General features: G+C 37.5%; 1 protein-coding gene across 7 annotated transcripts in view; it reads right to left on the bottom strand.

The window, feature by feature from the left end:
• Positions 1 to 25,355, bottom strand: part of LOC132111815 (ral GTPase-activating protein subunit alpha-2-like) — a 180,876-nt gene that overhangs the window by 25,307 nt on the left and 130,214 nt on the right. For all 7 annotated transcript variants that reach the window (XM_059519420.1, XM_059519423.1, XM_059519426.1 and 4 more), the window contains 5 exons: positions 23,002 to 23,073; positions 20,625 to 20,748; positions 20,369 to 20,524; positions 14,855 to 15,013; positions 14,037 to 14,164 (listed from right to left, as the gene is read on the bottom strand). In XM_059519420.1, coding sequence (XP_059375403.1) covers positions 14,037 to 14,164; positions 14,855 to 15,013; positions 20,369 to 20,524; positions 20,625 to 20,748; positions 23,002 to 23,073 — 639 coding nt within the window. The remainder of the gene's footprint in view (positions 1 to 14,036; positions 14,165 to 14,854; positions 15,014 to 20,368; positions 20,525 to 20,624; positions 20,749 to 23,001; positions 23,074 to 25,355) is intronic.

The following is a 25,355-nucleotide window of genomic DNA, read 5'->3' as shown; positions in this document are numbered from 1 at the left end:
TCGTCATCATGTTTTTGGAAGATCAAGACAAAAGCCTATAGGCCAGTGTGGAGGAGCAGATATAGACACTTTCTGGTCATCCTCATCCTCACTTCACATCTTTGTTCACCAACTGTAAAAAAGACTCATATACTGTACATGACAACAACTATAGATCTGTAGTGGCTCTGCCACAGTAATTAAAAGGCTGTATGAAGTGTTTGAAACCAAGACGTTCAAATCACAATGAAATGCTAAGTGCTTCCATTTCAGCAACATGCTGGATTGTCTGGCAAGCAAAAATAAAACCAATCACAGACACATAATGAAGTTCCAAACAGGCGCTCAAAAGTGAAAAGGACTCTCGTTGAGGCACTACTTTATAATGAGCATTTTGTAAACAAATTAATAATGATGGCAATCTTACAGGCATCCAGCGTGAGGTTCTGATGGAGGAACGTTAGCAGAGCTTAGCCCTTCACCAAGCAAACTGCACTCTTCTACTTCACAATGTAAAGAAGCTCCATTTCCACATCAAAGCCAGACTGGAAAAAAGCAGGATGCACACTTTTATGTCGCTCTGCGGTTTTTGCTGTTGTTTTGTTTATTCACCCATCCTCTTTGCAGAGACTCCGTTTTGTGTGAACATGCAAATGGAGAAACACAAGGACATCCTTTAGCTCAGAACAATCACGGGCAGCGCATGGAGGAGCCGTCTCTGCCTTTGAACTGTTTAAAGTGGTATTAATGGCCAACTTATAAATAATCAACTAATTCTTCTTTAAAGATATCCGCCAGTGGGGCACTGGAGGCTCAGAGCGCTGCAGTCTCTCTACAGCATGAGACATGGTTTGAAAAGCTCTGTTACAAGTTTGATCAGTTTGAATTTTATGAATATGTACCCCTCACTTAGTACCAAATAGTACAAATAATAAGTGAATAATACTAATATATATATTTTTAAAATTAGCTGAATTACACAAACAACACAACAAAAAGAAAGAAAAAACGTATCATGGGACATACTATAGTTGGCAGCTTATATGGTGGCTGACATTTGAGAGACATTTAGGGAAGAATTGGATATGTGTGGCATAAGAGAGGATAAGCAGTGACGACAGTCTTCATTCAGCCCAGAGAGCCAGAAATGAGTGAGCTAGCTCTGTGAGATTGAATGGTAATCAGAGCACTGCTGATATTCACCGATTGAAGACTCTTTCTCACCATTGGAGGATTTCAGTATCACAAGAGCCCTAGAGGCAGTATTCTTATCAGCAGCGGCCTCAGACAAAGAAGCCCCACGAATGAGAGATCAGAGAATGAGAGAATGAGAGAATCAGGCATGCGTGAAGACGCAAACACAAAGGCATGAAACCCCTCTCCAGCAAACAAACGCATATACATCCTGGCACGCACTCGTGCGCAAACCAACACGAGTCTTGAGAAAGTGGAGATCTTTTGAGAAAGACTATCAAGCGAAGAATACCTCCGCTGCCGCAGGCAATCTCATTCTAATGAGCCAGAAACAAAACACAAACAAAACAAAGCAACAGTGCTCTGGAAACATGCGCTCTCGTACATTCAAATACTCCCACACTTAAGTGCCCAAGCTTGCCAGAATTGCTCATTATCACTCCCTTTACAAGACTATAGACAAAGCGCGCCAGAGACAAAACCCACACACGGCTCATTGATGCGAACGCGTTCATTGTGTACACGGGCAACAAACAAAAAGCGGAGCGACATCCATTTGGATAACCTGAGAGGGCTAACAGCTTTCTCCCAGAGTTGGCAGCCTGAGGAGGGAGGAGAAGAAAGTTCATTAATTAAACAGGGCTTGGGCAGACAGATGGAACCGCTAGCTGGATGCTAATTACTCTGAGAAGATGCGCAGGTTTAACACTCGTCCTCCCCTCCTCTGCTATCAATCACAATTAGCACGGCTCCGAAACATCCATCCTGCTCAGTGGACCAACAACAGGATGAGCGAGAGATGGAGGTAAAAAGAAACAGGCAGGAACTATGAGCAACTAGACTGCTTCATGTGCATTTAGAAATTTTTTGATTTAGTTTGAAATTCTTGAGTCTCCAGCTCAAGAAAAGTAAGCTCGTCAAGACATTTAGATTGAAACTTTTATTTGAAATCAAGTTTGCATTGAAGCATGGTAGAAATTTATTTAGCATTCAAAAGTTTGTGGTTGTCAAGTTTTTTTTATTTATTTTTTTTGGTTAATGCTATTGAAAGCAGTCTCTAATGCTCGCCAAGGCTGCATTTATTTGATCAAAAATACAGTAAAAACTGCAATATTGTGAATATATATATTCTCTTTGAATATCTTTTAAAGTGTAATTTATTTCTGTGATCAAAGCTGAATTTTCAGCATCATTACTCCAGTCTTCAGTCACATGAAATCATTCTAATATACTGATTAGTTTCTCAAGAAACAAAGAAAAACTTTGATACATTTTTTTCTAAGATTTTTTGATAATTAATGGTCAAAGAAGTCAAGTCAAGTCACCTTTATTTATATAGCGCTTTAAACAAAATACATTGCGTCAAAGCAACTGAACAACATTCATTAGGAAAACAGTGTCAATAATGCAAAATGATAGTTAAAGGCAGTTCATCATTGAATTCAGTGATGTCATCTCTGTTCAGTTTAAATAGTGTCTGTGCATTTATTTGCAATCAAGTCAACGATATCGCTGTAGATGAAGTGACCCCAACTAAGCAAGCCAGAGGCGACAGCGGCAAGGAACCGAAACTCCATCGGTGACAGAATGGAGAAAAAAACCTTGGGAGAAACCAGGCTCAGTTGGGGGTCAGTTCTCCTCTGACCAGACGAAACCAGCATTTAATTAATATGGAAATAATTTGTAACAATGTATTGTCACTTTTGATCAATTTCATGCATCCTTATAAATAAAAATAATAAAAAATCTACTTTTGAACAGTAGTGTACTTTATTATTATTATTACGATTTATGTATTTTCTTAAGTATAAGTGTATTGTGTGGACATTGTAAGTGAGCAGGGGACAAACAGATATATTATATATTATATATTATATTATAAACAAATATATAAATATTCCATCTTAACAAGAACAGGTGATCAGCCATAACAGGCAGTTTCACTGTGTACATGAAAACATGACGCATTTGATGTTAAAATCCAATCTACACCCTTGCTTGGAGGCAATCGTTTCCTCATTGTTTCACATTTAATACAGTTGTCTCCCATCCTCACAAAATAAACAACACAGCAGAACACACTATAGCAGAGTGCAAAAACACAAGCTAGCAGGTGCCAATAGGAGCCGCTCTCACGCTTACAGGCGCTTTAGTAACGTCACTCCTGAGGGAGCATTAATAAAGGAGCAAGCTCTGCGTAACTCTAGCTCTCTCTCTCACACACACACACACACACACACACTGGGGATCCCACCCTGATCTGGCAATGGCTCCTCCATTCACAATAGTGGCAGAACATAGACAGATGTCAAGCATGAATGCCTAATGAAGTGCAAGAGATTTTGAGACGGTGGCTCAAGTTTAAAAGTAGATTGTCAAATTCAAATCACACTTGTGCAGACGTTCTGTAATGTAAAAAATATCAGAGCAATTAACACCCAATAGCTGATACAACGAGGCTAATTTTTAAATGATCCGTTGTCCTTACTAAAACATCCATCCATTACACATACTAAAGGGACTGTTTTGATTTACACCAGTACACAATAATGATTCTTTATGGGCGTCAGTGGATCCATGAAGAATCTTTAGATTCGATTTTTAAAATGTCCTTCACTCTTAAAAAAAAACGGTTCTTTTAAAAACTGTTCACTGAAAGGTTCTTTAGGGAACTAAAATCTTTCTTCACTCTTAAAAATAAAGTTTCTTTATTGGCATCTATGGTTCCATGAAGAACATTTAACAACCGTGAAATCTTTGCATTGGATGAAAGGTTCTTCAGATTGTCAAAATATTCTTTACGGAAAAAAAAAGATTAAGAACTTTTCACTGAAAGGTTCTTTGGGGAACCAAAAATGATTCTTCAATTGGATTACTACGAAAACCCCTTATTTAGAGTCCAGTACACCCTGGCAACCAAACAAAATTAGTATTGCATGAGCACACTCCACATAATTGTGTTTAGAAATAGCAAAAATCAAGAAACAAATCGTCACTTCCCATATCCACGTCCTCTTTACAACCCAGGAAAAATAAATATTTAATGCATTAAAAAATGTGGTTAGAGAGCGGCGGACAAAAGGAAAAAGAGAATATCATCAAGTGCGTATTTCATTTCAGGTTGATGAAGTATGAAGAAGTTTGACCCAGTAGCTGTAGCTGTACTCATATCAAATTAGACATGATTTGATGACCTGGGAGTCTTCCTGCTCCCCGCGGAAATTTGATTAAAAAAGCTATTGAGGATTCCGAGCATGATGATGATGTACAGAAAAGAAAGTCCAAACAGAGCCAAGGCTGGATAAACATGAAGTACACGAGATTCATTCACACACCTATTACATCTGCCACCTGGTTTTATTTTATTTTTTATTTTTTTTTGTCACAAAGTTGTTTACTGACCTGTGTTTAAGTCCTGGCTTTACCATGAGAGAAAATCCCCTACAGGCATTTGTGTGTGTGTGTGTGTGTGTGTGTCACTACTCTTTGTTCCAGGCATCATGAGCAGCAGGAGGGGTAGAGAGAGCGAGAGAAGAGTAATGCTATGAGTCATTCAGTGTTAGAGAGAGAGAGAGGGTGGGCGACTGGGTGGGAGAATACTTGAGTATTTCATTTAAAGAGGCAGCAGTGAGACGCCATATGCCATATGGGCAAAACTGACTTTCCTATCATGGCTGGGCTGCGCTCATGTGGACAGGAGCCCCCTTTGAATGTGTGTGTGTGTGTGTTAGAGAGACTATGTTCAGAATAAAATGCTGTGCAGTATATACTGCTAACTATTTGTAAAAAAAATATTAAGTGAAATGGTAGGTATTATTTCACACAGTAATATGTTACAGTGTTGTCACAATCTCAACTATTTTCTTACTATTGTCCCAAATTACACTAAATTGTTTGGTCAGTTTGAATTTGTACATTCACTATATGCAAAGTGTCTCATTAAGCCAATAAATACATTGAGAGAACTACAGATAACTTGTTCAGAAAATTTTAAATTTGTAACATTAAATTGATCTGCCATTTTGGTAGCCATATATATATGTGTGTGTGTGTGTGCGTGTGTGTATACACACTATAGCTTTTCAGGATACATAATATTTGGAATGAACTACGCTGTTCTGAAGGCACAATTGCCCTAAAATCTCAAGAATAATGATATAATAATAAAATCACAACACAACAAATAACTAACAATAATGACAAAACAACAAATAAAATGTCCAGTTATTGTCTGGGAAATCTTTGAAAACCATTGTTTTTTAACTATTACTTTTGAATGTATGTTTGTATAAAAATGTCTCAAATAGTTTCATTTCTGCACCACTATTTTCTGACATACATTAAAACAAATGTAAAAATTTTCAGTCACAAATACTGAGCCAAGAAATCATCCATCAAACTGGAAATGAAAAGCAATAACAAGAGTGGTATGGTAGTATGCTATTCAAAACAACGCATTATACTGTTTAAGAACATGTACAGGCATGGACAAGAAGAGAAGGAAAGAGAGAGATTGGTTGGGTGAGTGAGTTGGCATAACTCAATGATCTGAACACATTGGACTTGGTCAGGACCTCCAGTAGCAGCAGGTGAATGAGGAGACCCAGGAAAGCAGAGGAAAGGGACTCATCAGTGTTTTCCGTAAATGTGGAGGAATTGCTGCACCCATTATTTGAATGCTGTTGTATCCTATTATACTATGTTGGTCTATTATTTCAGTATCGTTCATTTCAAATGTACATTGCCTCAATCATCATGCAAAAAGCTGAAGGGGGTCATTTGGACAGCCTCTTCCAGTTTAACTAGGCTGTTCTTAGCCAGAGTAATCTGCAAAGTGGAGCAAGACCAACACTGACACATGATATGAACATGCATGTGTATGGATTTTGTGCTTTAATAAGAAACTAATATGAACAGAGTCAGATCTGTGCTATATGACAACCAAACGATCCATACATAGTTCTCTTTCTAAATTGCTGGCACTTGTATTACGGTTTATATTAGACCACATCCCCAACTCAAATATCCTCCAACCATCATGGGTGCTAGAAGCTGAATTTCACATGACTGACGGCAGGCAGGAACAGATTATGGATATTGACTGGTGCACAGAGATGGATCTGAGCCAGGAGGAGAGAGGGAGTAGGCAGGCTAACTCCATCGATTCTTGTTCAGCAGGGGAGGCAGCACAGAGACTGAAGGTCAGTGAATCTCTGCCTCACTTCTTAAAGGCCATTGGTCTGCCATTGCAAACCCAACATGAACTAAAGCATGTCAATTCATGCAGAGACTGACAGAAAGAGAGTGAAAAGACAGTGTATGACACACTGACCTTAGGCCGAGGAAGGGCTCAGTGGTAAAAGTGTTAAACCAGCTGCCCATTGTCAACTCTAAATAACTGGATGATACAGGATGGCACGCACAAATGACAGGAGCAGTCTTTGACCTGTATTGCAACAGGACATTGTGCAAGTCAATGTGAAGCCGGCTGAATTAGGAACAAGAGCACACTGTCTGAAGAGCTGTTCACGCCAATACAAACATTCAGTGAGACAATTCATGCAATAAACAATTTCAATTGAATAAATGGGTGCTAATATTGTTACGTTTGTTCAGATTGAAAGGAACATTTTCATTCCGTCAATGCAAAGAGCTGTTCTAATCTCCTTTTCATCGCACTAAAACTGGCCAAAAGATAGGATTCACCTACCCAGAGCTGCTGCTGTCCCTTTAAATCATGACTTGATGGTGCTCACAAACAGTGGCTGGATTCACAAAAAATGGGTTAATAACTTAAGAAGAATTTTTTGTAATCTTCCCAAGTATTCACTGATATTTTTGCCCTGCTTTCTAAAGTGTATAAATAAGATCCAATAATTGCCATTTTTGTGGTGATTTCGGTTCCTTTTTTTAGTAAATATGAAAGACAGTGTATTTCTTTATTTATGGTTCTTGTAAAGAGATTGATTCTTCAGAGGTGGAAACTTGACATTGTTTCAACATTCGTTGTGTTGCTGAGTGAGCTAGCGAGCATTATTCATATTGACAAGTTACAATTTATTAACAATGATAAGCGTTCGTCTCTGACGCAGCTGACGTGCGATCTATAGGATTTGTGGCCAGTAATACTAAAGTGAAGTAGCTTTACTTTTCTGTAGTTTGTCAATGGCACTCAGCATCTTATCGACAGCGTTACCTGAGCAGTCGAAAACTGTTTATTCCATGGACGGAGCAGATATGTAAGTGTCTAAATCATATGCACAGTTTCATTGAATGATAAATATGTTTAAACAATGCGGATGAACCGAATGTAAGAAGGAAACTGTTAAAATAATCACAACATTAATGACAACCTTGAAATAAGAGCACAAGGTTTATCTGAAAATCAGATGCATGAAAGTAGCTTTTGTAGCTTTAGCAAACAGACATCTGGTGCATTTTCTTTCAGGATCATCATTCGCTGATGGAGAGGAAACGTTAAATAGCTAGCCTACTATAGCATTTTATTTTGTGAAAATGAGATAAAGAAGTTTTCACACACAAAAAGAGAAGTGATCTCACTCTCATAGACGTGCCAGCCTTTATCTGCAGCTAAACTGAATAAAAGCAGAATGAACTGATGAAACTTTTAAAAACAATAAATAAAATTTATGAATGATGCAGTTCTAAGTGACATATAATTACAGAACATAAACTATAAAGTATATTTTCTACCTTATTCTCTGCAGAAAATTAAAATAATTGCTAATTAAATGTAGCCTAGTATAGAAAACAATTATAAAATTGCCATTAGAAAAAAAATACATTGATTACAAATGATTGATTATTGTCCAGTAGTGTATTTGATTTCTTACAGCTAATTAAAATTAATGAAAAAATAAGAAAATTCCTTGTAAAAATAAATAAAAATTAGAATAATTATGAAAATACATAGGCTACATACATAAAATTATTGTATTTGATATTTCTGTCACTTCTGAAATGATGGCTATGCCCCTGGTGTGACAAAATGTTAGCCTATACATAATACTCTTTAAGCTCTTTTTTTAAATCTTGCATTACATAAATTTTTACGTATGCTAGCATTTAACAATGGGCAAAATATTATTTTTTTTTTTTCTTCCCTAAGGTTCTCTAACCATAAAGGCTGCTGTAATTTGCCCCCTGACTAAGCATTTAAAGATTTTAGGGGAAACATTTAAATAATCCTGTGAATGCACTTAAAAATGCAGAATCAAATCGTTATAATCGAATCGAATCGAATTTAATTGTGAATCGAATCGAATTGAATCGTTCTAAATTTGCAAAAATCGCTCTTGAATCGAATCGAAAACCTATGAATCTTGAAACGAATCGAATCGCTGCCTTCCCAAAGATTCACAGCCCTAATATATATATATCATTTTCATTACCTTCTGATGTTACCACTGTGATATCTGTTTGGAACTCCTTTATTTTATGCATCAGGGATATTTATTTGCAACTAGTTTACAATGCTACTGTTTACTTTTTGGACCTCTGTTCTGGAAAAAAACTAAATAAAGTTTATATATAAAACCTTATGAAGAATTCTTAAAAGTTTTGTAAGAATTTTCATGCAATTCTCTAAATAAATAAATAAATACAATACATACGTAATGTAAAAAAATACATAAATGAACAAGTAAAAAATAAAATAAAATAAATTACTAAAAATAAAGTTCTCAGATTTCCTAAGTACTTTTTTTTGGCAAAAAGAAATTACTTTTTTTTTTTTTTTTTTTACAATTTGATTCAACTCGTTTATCAACTCAAAGCTCAAATGACTGCAGATTACTACAGTATAATCATCTTATCTCTTTAAATTACTAAAACAATTTAATAATTAATATTTAAGTTGGAGTTTATCCTGATGTTAGGTTATTAACAAAGTTTTTAAGAACTTTCTTTTCAATAGGTGAAATTCTTATTTTTAGAACAACCTTAAGAAAAAGATGAAAAAGTAAGAAGAAATAAGAAAAAACAGTTTTTTATGCTTATGCAAATTCTACCGCAGACTGTTTTGATAAGTGACAGTGAATGGCGGAGGAAGAATCAGGAACGCCTCATCATCTGATATACACCACAGCAAATACTAAAATCTGAAAGGCTGTTTAAAAAAGTAAACTTCCTTTCTGCTCTGTGACAAGCAAGTGTCAGAACAGAAGCAGAAAGTTACGAAGTGTTTTGTGTCCTTTGTGTTGAACTGGCCTTGACTTCCTGTAGTATTTGTGATATATCACAATGTAATCACACTGAATATCAAAAACAACACAGGGAGTTGTAAATGTTCAGCAGTTAACAAACATATCATATGCACCAACTCCCTTTTAACCCCATTTTTAGTGATAATGAAAATGATGTAAACAGTAGTAGAAAAATAATCAGATGGGTTAAAGCTAGTGTATTTAAGTTTTATCTTAAGCCCTCAAAGCAACCGAAATATACTATATGTCACGAGTGACATGGCATCATTCTGTTACAATATTTGCTTTTTTTTTTAAGCTTGTCGCCATTCACTGCCATTATATTGACGAGAGCGAGCAGGACAATTTTTAATCTCTCCACTGCTGTAGGGAAAAAGAAAGAAGGTCATATGGAATTAGAACACCAGGGTGAGTAAATAACGACTGAATTATTCAGTCCAAGAGACCAATCTGCTCCTAAGCAATATACAGTAAGAAAATGTCAACAAAAGTGAGAACATGAAGGAACAAAAGGCTTATATTTTAGCTGAAGATAAATTTTATTGTACCTTCATTTATTGATCTTGTAATATATCCTGCACTGGGCTTCAGCATGGCCCACTTCAAACTTGCGACAGCTGATGAATCAATAATCAACACACATTATGCACAATGTGAAAGGTGTCAGTAGGAGTGGAGACCCTCCATTCAAGCTAAGCCCTTTGGAAAAGCATAATCCCAGAGCCGGGCGGGATAGAGATCCATAGATGAGCTCCAAACATTCACCTGTATACACGGACAATAGAAGGCTAGGGTGTTGGACAGCGCAGGGCACAGGGGTGGACTACAGTGCCCCATGCCAAGCGCTGGTGGTCATTTCACCAAAACCCATCCAATTAGAGCTGAGTGATGGTGTAGCCTGCTGGAGGCCCCTCCATCTCTGCGGCAGGGCCAGAGAGAGATGCCTGCTTTTATCAGCCTGTGCAGGGAGCACGAGGACTCTCTTTCAAGAAATATTCAACTAATTACGCTGGAGCACCAAGCACAACAAGCAGGAAGATTGCAGGGACCCTGACCATTGTGAAGCAGAAAACTCCAGAGAAGATTTCATCTCTACACAAAAGCAGACATCTTTCAGACTGCGAGGCAAGGTAATTGTTCTGACAAGGAGCGACAAACTGTAAGAGAGAAGAAAGAGGACTACATTTACACCGCAGTGCTTTTTTCTCCGATGTGTACGGGTAAAGTCACTCAATCTGGAACTTTGATATGTATCAGATTTTTGATAATGTGACTTCAGGATGAAACTGATGCTTGCCTTAGCACAACGTCAAGCATTGAGAGCCTGGCATACATAGTCCAAGGTTGCTCTAGACATCCTGGAGTTATTTAAAACAACAGTGCTGAGGTGCATGATGAAATGGCGACAGATCTTTTATTTCCTATTGCAATGCTTATCAGAGTTAGAGAACATGTAGGGTGGGAGTTGGTTCGGTTCGTCGGTTGTTGATTTGATTTTGAGATGTGGGAGGTGGGTCTGAATGCGAGTTTGCAGTCAACTTTTTGAAAGGGGAGGGGTTTAAGCAAATTAAATAATTGGAGGAGCCGATAGATGTCTGTTGCAATTTTATCGTTAGCTAAAAAAATAAAATAAAATGAGAAATGTTGCCTTTGCAACGAACTGAAATAAAAGCTGGAACACTAAAATTATAAACTGAAATTACAACAGCGTTTTAGTGCCATGTAAAAAAAAAATTTCAATCGAAGATTACGAGATATATATTTTTGGAGAATAAAATCGAAATAACCAGAAAAAAGTTGAAATACTACGAAAACAAAGTCTAAATGTTTCGAGAATAAAGTCTAAATATTACGAGAATAAAGTCGAAATGTTTGAGAATAGAGATTAAAGTAAAAATATTTTGAGAGTATATACTGGCCTTTTGCACATGCAAATGTCCTGGATTGGGAGCAACAGGAGATATTCCAAAGTCTCATTTTTCAAAATCTGTCAGGTTTATAGCGAAATACAAACAATATATTACACTAATGTTTTTTTTTTTTTCCACACTCTTTAATGTGGTGTGACAGATCGCTGTGTTCGCTTCAGTTTAAGCGCCATGTGAGTCTTTACGATTACAATAATGAGACATTATTTTCATAAAAAATTAATATATAGGCTACTGTATTTTGTGATAAAACTGACAGAATTAGTGAAGTTGAGCTGTGTTATATTAAAGCAACCAAGCACAAAATTATTGTAATTGCTGGGTGGCTGACTCTTCCTCATCCCAGTAAGATGATGTGGCTGCTCAGATGCTCTCAATCTGGGCCATTTACATGCGCAATAAAGGCTATACTCTCAAAATATTATGACTTTAATTTCTACGATTTAAATTCTCAAAACATTTCAACTTTATTCTCATAGTATTTCGACTTTATTCTTGAAACATTTTTAATTTATTCTCGTAATATTTTGACTTTATTCTCTTAATATTTAGACTTTATTCTCGTAGTATTACGACTTTATTCTCAAAACATTTAGACTTTATTCTCTTAATATTTCAACTTTATTCTGAATATTATGAATTTAATATCATAATCTTAGATTTTCTTTTTTACGTGGCACCCCAAATTTTAACTATTTAGAAACACAAAAAAGACAAATAAAACAAAGACAAAAGCATGTAACAACATTTCTAAAAATTAAATGACAATGAAAACTGAAAACAAAAAAATAAAATCTAATTCAATATATTAACTAAAAAGATAATAGTAAATAATGAATACTAAATTAACACTGGTCTGTCTGATTAAAAATATATATGTATGGTTTACTAGCATTAGGTTTAATAAAGTTAATACAATTATTGCATTTAAAAAATAGATAAGGTGTATTTTCATTAAGTGCCGACTTGACAAAATTGCCCTGTTTCTTTACCCTCATAATTAATCACTGTTCTTTTATGTATATGGCTTGGTTTAGGAGCACCGTCTGTTCAGGTCAGTGTCTGACATGGAACAAACTTCATATGTCACAACCTCAAACCAACAACAACAACAAAATGATTTGGAATCAGGCCTGTGTTGTGAACTTGGACAAAGAGATGGGATGAGCAATGGAAAGACAAACAGCGACAGAAAGACACGCAGAGAACAAGTGAGCTAGAGAAAAACACACACACACAGAATGCACTTTTGTGTGATGTTCTTGTGATGGACAGATAAGAGACAGTGGTGTAGAAGCAGCACCCAAAAGCAGATCAATTATTCATAGAGACAGTTCAAGTCATTGCAGGAAGCTATGAAAGCAGAATATCCTTAATGGCCTTTCACACCCTATTCACAGGAGACAATTAACAGTCACGCACGCACGCACGCACGCACGCACGCACGCACGCACACGCACACACACACACACACACACACACACACACACACACACACACACACACACACACACACACACACACACACACACACACACACACACACACACACAATAATGATCACACTGATGCAATATCACTGCAGACAGGAAAGAGCAGAATTAAAAATCAGACATGATGTGGCAATATCTACTTATGATCTGTTCCAGATAGTGTTACAGGTGTTAAATACACTTAATACACAGGAATGGTCAAAACTGACCGCTTGTCAGTGAAATTAATGTTGCTAGGCAATCATTTTACTCACTTACACTCACTACCATAGTCCATAGTCCAAGTAAGTAAAACTTTTATTCAGCAAAGATGGCTAAAATTTACCAAAAGTGTCAATAAATAATACATAATATATATTTATATTTTGTAATTGCCTCAATTACATTTGTTACAAATGATTTCGGTTTCAATTTAATGCCGTTCTTTCGAACTTTCAACTTTCAAATCTATTTTTTCTATTTATTCTGGAAATAAAGTATCGCTGTTTCCACAAAAATATGAAAGAGCACAACTGTTTTCAAAACCGATAATATGAATAAAGGTTTCTTGAGCAGCAAATCATCATATTTGAATGATTTCTGAAGATCATGTGACACTGAAGACTGGAGGAATGATGCTGAAAATACAGCTGCACATCACAGAAATAAATTACATTTAAAAATATATTCACATAGAAACGTTATTATAAATTGTACAAATATTTCACAATATTACAGCTTTTATTAATGAAATTAATGCAGTTTTTGAAAGAAGGGAGTCTGAATCAATCTACTCCCTGGTTCAGTGGGAAATATGCATATCTAGGGCGAGTCCACTGACTCTTCTGCTCCCTAAAAATTCCCAGTATACTGTACTCAATAAAATAAAATAAAAAAAACACTTACCTGAAAATGGTGCCCTGTCTTTGCCAGAAATGGACAAGCTGTACTTTCAACAGTAACAACAAACAACAACACACAATGCGAAAAAAACTATCGCTTGTGCCGTGTTATAAGCAGTGGTGTCGATACACACTAGCAAGATATTAACAAATCGTATCACATGATCAAGTCATGTTCACTATAAAGATCCACGGCATTGGGAACTACAGAGTGAAATGGGACACACTTAAAAGTCAGCTCAACCTACAAGCAGAAAGTTAGCGCCAAATCACATTCAGATACTAGAACGCTGTGACCTCTGTTCACTGGTTACCCACTGTAAAGATGAAGGATACAATCTCTGGTAAAGCGGCAGTCGAGACTTCACAGCCCTGCTAGCATTGATGCACGTGGCACGCACCAGACTCGGCAACAGCGCTCCAGTCACTATCGCCCCGTCAAACAGAGGCCCAAAGAAAGGAACCTGGTTGAAACAGAGCAAATGGTGAAGAAAACATGTTTACTTTTTACATTTACATTTTACAATTTACATTAAGTCTCAACCCAATGTTGCATGTGATATATGTACACCACAAACAGACAAAATCAATACGCAGGACTGCTAAATCTAGTCGATGGATAATGCAGCACTTCCATTTGCCAAGGCTTGCGTTTCTCGAGTGGATGAAACGAGAGTTATTTTAGTGGAACAGCAGAAAGCAGTGACACAGCTGAGGGAATTTCACTAATTGCAGCTGGTGACATGCTGCAGAAACCATACATCCGACAGCATCCAGGCCACTCGACACACAACAGTCAAGTCTGGTAGAGGTGATGTGTTTGTGAGAAATTACAAATGATGCACGCTCGGTTTCTCTGGGGATCTAGTGGCAGACGCAGGAGGAGGAAGATGAAAGGCAGCTTGACCGCGATGAGAGTGGCGTGCCGACAGTGCAGTAATGGACTTCCAGCATTAGTGCTTTCAGAGAAGAGACAGGAAGAGATATCATCCATCCCCTCCAGCCACAATCGAAACATCGCACATCCTGACTGAGATCTTAAGATGCCTCGGGAGAGGCATTTCACGTAATATATGAAAATCTGGTAAGTTATGGTGGACGGTTGTGGTTTTTAATGTAACGTAATGTCATTATCTTCACGATGAGGGACATACCTGGGGTTTTTTCATGATCTGAACAAAGAACATGTGGTTTTTCATGGGGTAGATGATGATGAGGACATCTCCGAAGTCGGTGGGAATGATTCCTCGCCTGTAATCCCGCGTGTGCTCCGACCACACGATGTGCACTTCATCGTTTCCCAAGTGACGAAGCTATGAACAACCAGAGGCAAAACACATTAATAAATCTGACACGCAAACCAACAAAACACAGTAAGCATTAGTCAGAAACATCATGAGGGCTGCACATCAGGGAAAAAACAATCTCAGATAATCATTTTCACAGTGCATATGTACTGAATAACAAATGAAAAACTAATTCTTAGAAAGACAACGTAAAAGTACCGTGGGCATCAAAAAATATGACTCAATCTCACAAACATGCACGTTTTCCTAGTGATCAACAATAATTCCAGAAAGACTGTACGTTTATTTTAGTACATAACCACTGAAATTATTTTGGGGAATTTTCAATTTGAAGTCAAATGAGCTACATAAATTGGTTTCATTATGTTTCAATCATTTAAACAAATTGACTTCAGCCAGACAACTGGACAGATTTTCATTTTACATAAAAATATACATACATTTGTAGGAAATGGATTTTTCGAAAGCTATTTTTTTACACATGAAAATGAACTACATGGGTGCTGTGAGTCTGATTAGTATGTCATATAAATGTTGAAAGTGTATATAGTAAACAACAACATGTTGCAATAATTTGCTTAATGTTGTACATGAGGAAAACTGTATCAGAGCAGTGGGTTCAGAGATTGTACTACTAGCTGTCAATCCTGTAAAGGCTTTTATATTCAGGCAGGACACAGTGAAACAATAAGCAGTAGAAACTGTGTGACCCATATGAGTCAGATATCTAGACAGCAAGGAGCATTCTGGAGCTGGAAGGCAGAATGATGACTTCTTTTAATGCCAATAATCTTGCGCTATAATCTTGAAATTTTCAAATATCAAACAATTAATCATCAACATTTAATGGCCAAAATAAATCAATAAAATTAATTAACCTATTTGGTGTAATGACTGATTGCTACTTGTCTTCAGCAGTCTTGAAGCCACTTTGAAACAACACTGCACTTATGAACACTACTTTTAGATATTATATGAAGGTAAGATTAACATAAAATGCTATAAAAGAGTCAGTTCCCTTCAGAGTCTCATTCATATAAAGCCATTTGTGCAAATCCGAGGATTTTTGTGTCACGAATCATGTGGACACCCTTTTTCAATGTCAAAACAGAATTTTTCCCAAAGGTGACAAGTTTGCAGGTATGCAAATGGGAATTCCAATTTTTTTAATAATGAAGAAAAAAATTCTCATTTATTATTATTCTTATTTATTTTTTATTTTTTTTTACAATGTATTAGACTGAACAATAAATCTACAAAAAAAATGTGAGCTTTTTTATTTATTTCATTCCATCGATTTGAAATGAGTGTATACTACGGAATCTATAAGCCATCTGAGAATAACGTGATAGAAATGTTTGCTCACATCACCCTAATCTAAGCCTAGTAAACGCAAAGAGATAATTATTTGTCATACAACACACAACTGGTTCTTTGTGTGGCTCACAGCATCATTTACCATCAAAGACTAAACAAAACAGAAGTAGCACCATAAAGATGTCATTCCAAATAATTAACAACAATTAAGTGGACTATTACCAAAATGGTGAGAAATTAAAGTGACCTCTGTAATCAAAAAAGAGGAGTCTTGGAAGCATGTCACTGCGACGGTACGGCCTTAAGCAAGCGTCTCTCAATGGGTCGTTAAACATCTGCCGATGCACCCATGCCTAATGAGCCATTACCAAAACATGTCCTCTTCACCAAAAATGCAATTACCACATTTCCCCATAAGCCCTTCATTATGCTAATGGACTAAAATTAAACAAATCCACAACAAGCTGATTGGGTCAGCACATACCAATCCATTTGGAGAGTCAGCAGAAGAATTGGCGGCATGTAAACAGGTTGGGCGGAGAGAGGAACACATACTGTACGCCAGATACCATTCTCAAAGAAAGGGAGCAGATGTTAAAGACCGCAGACTTCTAAGAAACCTGAACTTTAGAACAGGCTTAAGTTGAGTGCCTGTGAAGGTGTTGTGGCTGGTTGCCAGGGCGTTGCTATGCACTGATAAGATGCTCCAAGCGGTTGCTAGGGTATTCTGGGTCGATGATGGATTCTTCCCATTCAAGCCAATAGAGTCCAGCTCAAAGTCCTTCTGATGTGCTGGTCTCCCGATATGGCTCAGGTTACTCCACCAATTAAAGGCTTTGGGATTTTTCATCCATTTAAGCATTTTATAAAATGACAGTAAACCTCTTCTTAAACCACATGCTTTGCAGCATCATTCCTGTCTACAGAATAAACAGTGTTTTGTTTTTTTAACAGTGTTTTGTCAGGGTATCCGCAGATACTTGATTAAATAGGGTCTAGGGCACTAACCGGGTAACTGCAAGTTTAAAATACTCAAAACATATTTTATTTATTACATACTATGCTTTCTGTACCAATACATAAAATTGATAGGTTGACTGATGATAATATGATGCAGGACTTTTTAATTCAGAAACAAGCCTGAAATACAGCTGTATTCTTATTTTGAAATGTCTATGCTTTACTACAGCTAGCTCCTCATTCAAAAATATGAGGGAGATAAAATACGAGAGATAAAATAATAAAATAAGAGAGATAAAATCATTACGACCATTTACAACATATCAGAATATAAAAACCATTATGTAAACACTGTCTTATCAGTTGATCAGAAGCAATCTCTTAATTGTGCAGTATATACTGATTACAAAGCCTGTACAGAGCCTGTAGAAAGCACAACAAGTCATGTCGGAAAGATCACATTTATGAGTCTAACATACGTTATCATTATAATCAAGTTGGGGACGTGTCAATGAGAAAATATGGGGAACACAATAGATGCATTATCTGTGCAAATGTTAAAGTTTGTTCGATTTAATGAAAATATTTGTTATTTATACATTTTTTTGAATGGAAAAAAGAACCCATTATTATCCACATTATCCATTTTTTATGTAGTAAAAAAGTCTGTAGAACTTTATGTAGAAAAGGGATATTGCCATCTTGCTCCGACAAAAGCAACTTGGACACACCTGATGTCATAATTATGACTTCCCAACTCGAAAATATGAACTTCCCAGGAGAACTTGAATGCCATCTGAATGCGTTTGAAGGTTAATGTAATCAAACTACCAAGTTTTCTCTCCTCGAATTTTCGGCCCCTTAAATGAATACATACACACACACACACACACACACACACACACACATATATATATATATAGTTATAATTTAACATATTTACATCTTTTTATGACCTTGAATTTGAGCTAATTTAAGATTTTAAGACTTTTAAAGCCTAAGACACTCAAGAAACTGTTTGATGCTAAGGATTGTCCAGTACTTTAAGTATAAGCAATAGTAATAGGGGCATTTGCCATGCCATAGAAGAACCATTCTGGGATCCCAAAGAACCTTTTAGTGAGCAGTTCTTAAAAGAACCATTTTTAAGTGTGAAGAGCATAACATACACATGCAGACTGTAAACACAGACACCGAGCAGAGCAAGAGATGCCCTGAAGCTTAAACGCTGCCTTATGAGGAAGCAGCATCCTTCCCTCTGCAACAAAAGAGTATGTGTATGTGTGTGTGTGTGTGTGTGTGGATGACTGGCTGCCTCCTGACACCGTGGCCTCGCATGGCAACACCCTCCCAGTAACCGCATTACTAGCCCAGCCAGCTGCTCGGCTCCGTTCTGCCCCCCAGCACTCAATTGGATTCAAGAATTTTTCTCTTTTTCTCCTTCTGTTTTTCTTGCTGTCAGCTCTTCACCACTCCTTCTCTCGCTACCTCTGGAAGTTGGATTTGTAAATTAGAGGAATTACTTCCTGTCCGCCTGTAGCTGATAAAATAGCCCTTTCAGTCCTTCCCACTCACGTGCCGCCCAACAGTCGCCCTCTCTCTCTCTGCCAGAGCAGGAGCGCGTCAATTACAAGGCCTGATGGCCAAAATGAACCGAGCATGGCTCGCGGCACACTCACTCACTTCCCATGCTGAATGGAGTGTGGCTGCGATGGGCTAATATGAGCTCCGACAGTGAGAGGCTTCAGTGTCCGGGAGCCTGATGAATTTTTCTCACTGCAGGTCTGCGCATGATCGGATTGAGCGCTCAAACTAAGCAGGTTCCAACCGGCTCATTCTGCCAGCTTTAACCTGCTAACGCATGTCGATCGCCGTCCCGCCGACATGGCGGAATTCGATAGCAGGGCCCTGCTGGTATCCGGCAGGCCTTTGGCCCTTGCAGTGTGAGTTAATGTGCTGATCGGGGCCCCGGTCACAGCGCACACAGGAGTCCAGAGAGAGAGAGCTGTTACTAAACCTGCACACGCTCGGGTCCCTCACTGATGACACGGCCTCACAGCTCTCAGGGGTCTGACAGAGCCGTGCAATCAGCAGCACGCTCCAAAAGTCACGCTCTACACGCGTGTCACTCTCCTGCTGTCGAGTCTGCACAACCAACTGCAGCATTTAAATCACCATTTTAAACCAAAGAACAGTGTTTCCAGGGGTAAGCAAACATTTATGTCAAAGTATTCATATAAAATGTTGGTTTTAAGAAAAATTAGTTTTTTCTTAAACAAAACAAAACAAAAAATAATGTCAGAACCCACAAATTTAACTGGCTCTGACTTATGAAAATTAACATGCCATGTTGAAATAAAAAGTTACAGTAACACACACAACATTTGTAAGTTTTTTGAATGTCTTTTCTTTAACATTTTAAAAACCTTTTAATACACACACACACACACACACACGTGACAGAGAGACTGTGAGTCCTCCATCACTGTATTTTAGCATGTTCCTACTGGTCATGTGGATTTTCCTTTATAACATATGTGAATGTTCGCTGTTCTATTTCCCATCGTATCAGAGTTGGTGTGGCCTTTAAAGATAGCGCCAACCTAAAGGGCAATGTTCCTTTTTTAGCTATTTATGGAAATGTCTGTATATTTGTTGTTTTGTATTTTGTGTTTGGTTTTATCTGTCCTATTTACTGCATTTATTGATTTAAATCTTAATCATTTTATGCATTTGATGATGAAGTGAGACAAAGGTTTATTTTAGAAAAACTATGTTCCAGTTAGTATGAGCAGGAAAACATGCATTCAAAATGCCACATCACTATATGTCCTGAAGTTAGTGGATGGATTGTATTACGATCAAAAAGAAACTATTGTTAGGGCTGTTTAAGCACAGTAAAACTCCATCCTCAACTGTATAGTGAGGAGCTGGTGCTGTTTTTTGTGCCCAGCAGTTCTAGCTTTAGAATGGTTTTATGAATAACTTTTGTTTATTTATGCGCTTCTATACCATTTATTTGCAGATTTAATACACATTAATGTATGGTTCTTATCAAGCAGGAAAAGAGGTGCTTGAAACTACCTTTTTGGTGATGGAGTCATCCGAGTCAGAAGGCATGCGAGTCGACACATGGAAGATGACCTCTATGTTGGAGGTAGCGTAATATGGTGCTGTGCTACCTGTGCTGCCGTTTCTCTGCAAACCACCCATAAACCCACAGTGAGTGGCCAGATTCACCTGAAAGAGAGAGAGAATCCTCCTGATGCTCTGACATAGTCCCAGGACATGACATCCGCTCACTACAGACTCATTAAGAGGATTTGATGTGTTATTTCACCTCCCATCCCAGCCCGGAGACAAAGTCCTCATAAGCCTGTCTGCCCTCCGTGTTGGACAGAATGGAGCATTTGTCCTCCTGGCCTTCTCCAATGTAGAACACGGCAATCTTGTGTGTCTCTCGACTGGAAACAGACATACAAGATGAACTGACACCATGCAGCTGTCACCATAATTGATGTGATCTGTATATGTGATCAAAGTGTAGAAACAGTCAAAGACGAAATGGGATGCATCTGAGCCAGATTTCAAACACCACAGCATTGGTTCTGAATACTCACGCAGTGTGATAGTTCGTTTTTTTTTTTTATAACTTTGGAAAATGTTCACAAACCCAATTTTGCTTTGCTTTGCTGGAGTTCAGATCAGTGTTATTTAACTATCACTGAAACACTGTTATTATATTGAGAAATGATAAGTATATTTTTTATTCATATTTTGAATTATTCATTATCATTGTTGGCAATTTAAGTTTTTCATCTTTCTCATAAGATTTGTTTTAAGAATATGTCTTAGATTTTTTATTTATTTTTTATTTTAGTATATCAGGTTAATCAAAATGGAAATGTGAAATGTTGCCTTGGAAACAAGCTAAAATAAAATGAAAATCTTTTATTTATATTTTTAGCATAAGGTTCTATACATAAAATACATTTGTTTCATATTTTTAACTATTTAATGTGTATTTAAATTGAGAAATGTCAAAATATGGTAAACAGAGGTAAAAATGATGCTTTTTGCATGTTAATAAGTAATAACAATTATTTAAACTCTTAGCTAATAGTTGCTTGGACATAAATGTGTGTTGGCAGGCAGTGTGTGTACACAACCACCCTATAATGATACAAATCCACCCACTTCTTTTTTTTAAATCCCCATTAGTAAAAAGCAGTGTCTCCCAACTAACTACCTGTTTTCAGCAGTGCTGCTAATGTGACATCACATTAGCCACAGGCTAATAGAACACAGTCTGCCTTTGCTGCACTGAAGAGAATGGCTACCAAGCGTTTTGTGTGTTCTGTAGCTTGATGTATGAATCCACATAGCTCTCTCCATTTACTCCTGAAATCTGAGCCACTGAACACGAGGTGGATTAACTTTGTTTTTGAAGAAGATGCTCCCTCAACTCTACCGAAGTTTTAACTGATGCTGCCTTCACTTGCTACCAGAATGATGGTGAATAGGAAAGTGGGAGTTAAAATTGCATATGAAAGCAATGTGAAGTCGACCGCTGGGATTAGTTGAGCTCATAATCAAAAGTGGGGCTTTGTAATAGCATGCGATGGCATCATGAGTAATTTTTTTTTATCACGCTGTGCTCCCATCTGTGTAATTCATAAAGGCCATTTTTTATGCACAGTACAATCAGATGACTGACTTTTAAACCGAGTGAATTTTCTGTAAAGATAACAGGCTTGTACTAACAGTGGAGTGTTTATTTGCAAAGACTAGCTTTATTATTATTTACTATTGCGGAGCTTGAGCTCTTGAAGCTCCGCCCTCTTCCACGGAGCACCAGCTCATTTGCATTTAAAGGGGAAGACAAGAAAATGATGCGTTTTGGCTCATACCCCAAAAAGGGCAATTTTAACAAGCTATAAAAAAATGATCTTTAAAGTATTTTGAGTTAAACCTTCACATACACACTCTGGGGACACCAGAGACTTATTTTACATCTTGTGAAAAGGGGCATAATAGGTCCCTGTTAAAACATGCAGGTAAGTATTAGGATCTCCGCATTGATGGAACCACCTCTTTTATGCTCATCAAATCACACATTGTTTTTTGACCAAAACACACTTTAATACACTTCTTTTTGCAACTATTTGCTAATCAATCAAATCCAGGTATGCAGTGTGTATGTGTAAGGCGTGTGTGTCTCTTTGAACAGTGTTGCTAAGGAAGTGTCATGCCTGTGCAGTGTGATGTTTGGCATGTTCAGTCAGCGGTTGCCATGAGTGGGCGGGCTATGCATGCGGTGGGTAACGGTGGCCCGATCCTGGGGGTATTCTTTAATAAGCCTCTGTAATTAGCCACTCTGAGTGCCTATTGATTGTTGTTGGCTGAGAAGTGTGGAGCTGTGATCAGCCAGACGTGGCCAGGATTAGGCCGTGAGGAGCGGAGTATCTGAGAGTGGTCTTAGGACATGTCTCCTTAATAGTGCTTTTAAAGGATTTAGTCACTCTCTGTAGACTGGCATTAGGCTGCATGATTGAGCTCTCCAAATGCATGCTGTTGTTTGCTGCTAATTTTTAGCGTTAAGTGCCGAGGAATCAGGCACAAAGTCACTAATTTACTTGGTATGTGATTATCTGTATGGAACTTTAAGGCATGGACATCAGATGTCGTGGTCTTCTGAAACGACCAAAAACACTTACCATTGTCTTGAGTCCAAATTCTTCAGCTCTCTCAAGAGCTTGGAGTTCTTCTTTAGAAGATGAAAGCTTTTTCTATGAAGAGTAAAAGAAATGGAACAGTCATAAAAGGAACAGGACAAACTTTCTAAAAGATAAATGGTGAGACACAGGCGAAATCACTTTTGTTTTTTAGTTAAAATATTTTCAGTTCAACCAAAGTAAAACCAAGTAATGTAAGCAATCTGCAGGTTTACTCCTCTGAAGACCGTATTTGTATTTAGAACTCATGCAACTATATATTTTATGATCATATATTCTGATATGCAAATAGGCTCTCAAGAAAAAAAAAAAAAGATACTCAAAAAGTTTCACTTCTTACTCAAAATCATATAAAAGAAAAAAATAGTTGAATGTTCAAAACTGCTCTTTTCCATATCTATCTATCTATCTATCTATCTATCTATCTATCTATCTATCTATCTATCTATCTATCTATCTATCTATCTATCTATCTATCTATCTATCTATCTATCTATCAGAGGAAGAAGAATAAATAAAGAAATGTTTCTGGAGCAGCAAATTAGTATATTAGAATTATTTCTAATATAGAAAGTAAAGGCTGCTGAAATTTACTCTTTTTACTATTATTTTAACTAGGGTGGTCAGTTTAACCCGTAAACTTAATTAAATAGCGGTGGAAAAATGGCCAATGGCCACGCCCCCAGACCTGTCTGTACATCATCTTGCATGACACAGTTGGCTGTTGACAAATATGATGCAGGGCAATGTTGCCAGATTGGGCGGTTTTGAATTTGATTTTGCGGGAAAAAATTGGCTTGGGCGAGTGGACAAAATTTGGGCTGGTTTAGAGTCACTTTGGTGGTTTTCAGACATCTAAACTGTATAGGCTAATTGGTTAACAAACAAACCCAAGTTTACATGTATTGCATCCAATCAGTCATCAAGACGTTACTAAACACATGCACACACACACACACACACACACACTGCAAAGCCACTGATGCTGATGTTGACATCGCGGCCGCACTTTTAGCCAATCACGAGGGATCAGCAGACGTGATGATCGGGTTTTTAGCGCAATATCAGATCTGATTTTGAATGACAGGAAGGTTCTATCACTGCACCCCCGAAATCAGAGCATATTTAATTAGTTACCGTATTTTCCGGACTATAAGTCACACTTTTTTTTTCATAGTTTGGCTGGTCCTGCGACTTATAGTCAGGTGCGACTTATTTATCAAAATTAATTTGACATGAACCAAGAGAAATGAACTAAGAGAAAACATTACCGTCTACAGCCACGAGAGGGCGCTCTATGGATTGGATGGACTGCATTTATATAGCGCTTTCAACAGACCACATGGCCATCCAAAGCGCTTTACAAGTTGCCTCACATTCACCCATTCATACACTCATTCATACACCGACTGCGGTGTCAGCCATTCAAGGTGCCATCCAGCTCGTCGGGAGCAGCTGGGGTTAGGTGTCTTGCTCAAGGACACCTCGACACTTGGTCAGGTGGAGCCGGGGATTGAACCACCAACCTTCCGGTTTGTAGACAACCTACATGAACCACTGAGCCACTGCCGCCCCACTAGCTATGCCGCTCAATGCTCCTGTAGCCTACCACTGAGCAGCATAGTGCGCCCTCTCGCGGCTGTAGACGGTATTGTTTTCTCTTGGTTCTAAAATAAATGCGACTTATAGTCCAGTGTGACTTATGTATGTTTTTTTCCTCATCATGACGTATTCTTGGACTGATGCGACTTATACTCAGGTGCGACTTATAGTCCGAAAAATACGGTAATCAATATCGAAACTAAGTATCTGGGTCTTTTATCTAGGCCCAGATTGATAAATTCTTGAAAACTGCTAGACTTTATTAGTTTTGACTATACAAAGTTCTGTATTGTTTTCTACAATATGAACTTTACAAAATAATTCCTCTAGTTCTGTGTAAAATTATAGAGTGACACGAAGGTGTCATTATTTATTTTTTTTAATGGTCATATTATCATACAGTAGGATGTGTATCAATAAATGACAGTTTAGACTGTCACAGTGTGTGTATGAACGAGAGTGAAATACCTGCAAATTATTTTGCTTTTTCCTATCACTTATATTGGGCACCTTACTGGTTTATTCTGACTTGAAAATGCATGTACGTTTTCAAGGGTATCGGTTAATTCCTTGATTGCCTATTTGACACTGTCTGCTTGCATATTTTAATCATATTTGGTAATTCTCTTTAATGTAGACTACTTGATCCGATTGATCCATTTACCTGGGAAATTTATCTTATGTTTTTTATATTATTTTGTCATCATTATTTTGTTTTAAGGAGTTAAAAATGG

The sequence above is a fragment of the Carassius carassius genome, chromosome 31 (assembly GCF_963082965.1).
Source record: "Carassius carassius chromosome 31, fCarCar2.1, whole genome shotgun sequence".
Taxonomy (NCBI): domain Eukaryota; kingdom Metazoa; phylum Chordata; class Actinopteri; order Cypriniformes; family Cyprinidae; genus Carassius; species Carassius carassius.
The sequence above is the reverse complement of the archived record's forward strand: the minus strand, read 5'-3'. Positions and strand labels throughout refer to the sequence as shown.